At 61.9% G+C, this 1555-nt stretch overlaps 1 protein-coding gene across 1 annotated transcript; it reads left to right on the forward strand.

Annotated features, from left to right (window-relative positions):
* Window positions 1-95: 95 nt before the first annotated feature.
* On the forward strand, window positions 96-1549 carry PMVK (phosphomevalonate kinase). Its single transcript, XM_019611267.2, has 3 exons — window positions 96-457; window positions 538-667; window positions 1204-1549. Exons 1-3 carry the CDS (start codon window positions 200-202, stop codon window positions 1338-1340), a joined length of 525 nt encoding a protein of 174 aa, XP_019466812.1. The 5' UTR covers window positions 96-199; the 3' UTR covers window positions 1341-1549.
* Window positions 1550-1555: the final 6 nt, after the last annotated feature.

Genomic DNA, 1555 nt, shown 5'->3' on the forward strand with positions numbered 1-1555 from the left:
CGTGCCGTGATCTCCCATGCTCTGCTATGTTCTGTGCCATGATGTGCCGTGCCGTGATCTCCCATGCTCTGCTATGTTCTGTGCCATGCTGTGTCGTGCCGTGATCTCCCATGCTCTGCTATGTTCTGTGCCATGCTGTGCCATGATCTCCCATGCTCTGCTATGTTCTGTGCCATGCTGTGCCGTGCCGTGATCTCCCATGCTCTGCTATGTTGTGCCGTGCCGAGCTGTGTCACACTGTGCCCCACACCATTCCCTACCCCACAACCGTTGCCTGTGCTCCTCTCAAATCCTCTCCCTGCAGGAGCACGGCCTGGATTTCCAGCGGCTCCTGGATGCCAGTGCCTACAAGGAGCAGTACCGGCAGGACATGATCCGTTGGGGCGAGGAGAAGCGCCGCGCCGATCCCGGATTTTTCTGCCGCACCGCGGTGCGGGGTGCAGCACAGCCGGTGTGGGTGAGCAAGGATGGGTATGGGGGGCTCGTGGGGAGGTCAGGGGGGCTCAGGGTGGGTGCTGACACTGGGGGTTTGTGCAGGTGGTGAGTGACACGCGGCGCCTCTCGGATGTGGAGTGGTTCCGGGATGCCTACGGGGACGCGGTGCTGACCGTGCGTGTGACGGCCACCGAGGAGACGAGGAGGAGGAGGAGTTGGGTCTTCGTGGCGGGTGAGCGAGAGCTGCTTCCTGCTGTGTGCCGGAGCCACCGGCAGGGCTGGCACCATGGTGCCCTGTGGCATGGCTGTCCCCTGTCCCTATAGCCGTTCCCTATCCCCTCTGCCATCCCATCCCTATAGCTGTCCCGAGTCCCTATAGCCATCCCCTGTCCTTATAGCTATCCCCTATCCCCACTGCAGTCCCCTGTCCCTATAGCTGTTCCCTATCCCCTCTGCCATCCCATCCCTATAGCTGTCCCGTGTCCCTATAGCCATCCCCTGTCCTTATAGCTATCCCCTATCCCCACTGCAGTCCCCTGTCCCTATAGCCCTCCCATCCCCTCTGCTATCCCCTATCTGCCACCCCCTGTCCCTATAGCTGTCCCCTGCTGCCATCTGTTCCCACTGCCATTCCTTGTCCCCATTGCTGTCCCCCATCCCCACACCCACCCCTGGCAGCAGGACCTGCAGTTTCTGCTTAAAGCCCCGCAGCACCAAGCAGAAGATGGGGGATCCTGACCCAATTCTGGGGGCTCTGCTCCTCCCCAGGGGTGGACGACGCTGAGTCTGAGTGCGGCCTGGACCAGGGGGTGACCTTCGATTGGGTGATCACCAACGATGGGGACGGGGCAGCCCTGGGTGCACAGCTGGAGGCACTGCTGCAGGACGTCCGCAGCCGCCTGTAGCCACGGGATGGGGATGGAAATGGTGTTGGGACTTCATCCATCCCGGGGGCTTCACCCTTTGTGGGGTCTCATGGTGCTAGAGAAGGTGGAGACCCCCCCCTCCCAAGAACTTCCATCTGCAGGCACACATCCTTCACGTGCCTTCCTGCAGGAGTGGGGCTTGCTGCTGCTCAGGGACCCTCAACCACAGCATGGGAACAGTGCCCCGTGTCCGC

This window comes from Meleagris gallopavo, unplaced genomic scaffold (genome assembly GCF_000146605.3).
Source record: "Meleagris gallopavo isolate NT-WF06-2002-E0010 breed Aviagen turkey brand Nicholas breeding stock unplaced genomic scaffold, Turkey_5.1 ChrUn_random_7180001880705, whole genome shotgun sequence".
Classification (NCBI taxonomy): domain Eukaryota; kingdom Metazoa; phylum Chordata; class Aves; order Galliformes; family Phasianidae; genus Meleagris; species Meleagris gallopavo.

Coding starts and splice junctions, on each gene's coding strand:
- PMVK (XM_019611267.2), top strand. CDS start 200: ATGCTCTGCTATGTTGTGCCGTGCCGAGCTGTGTCACACTGTGCCCCA. Junction 458..537: donor GTGCAGCACAGCCGGTGTGG/GTGAGCAAGGAT, acceptor GGGTTTGTGCAG/GTGGTGAGTGACACGCGGCG. Junction 668..1,203: donor GAGTTGGGTCTTCGTGGCGG/GTGAGCGAGAGC, acceptor GCTCCTCCCCAG/GGGTGGACGACGCTGAGTCT.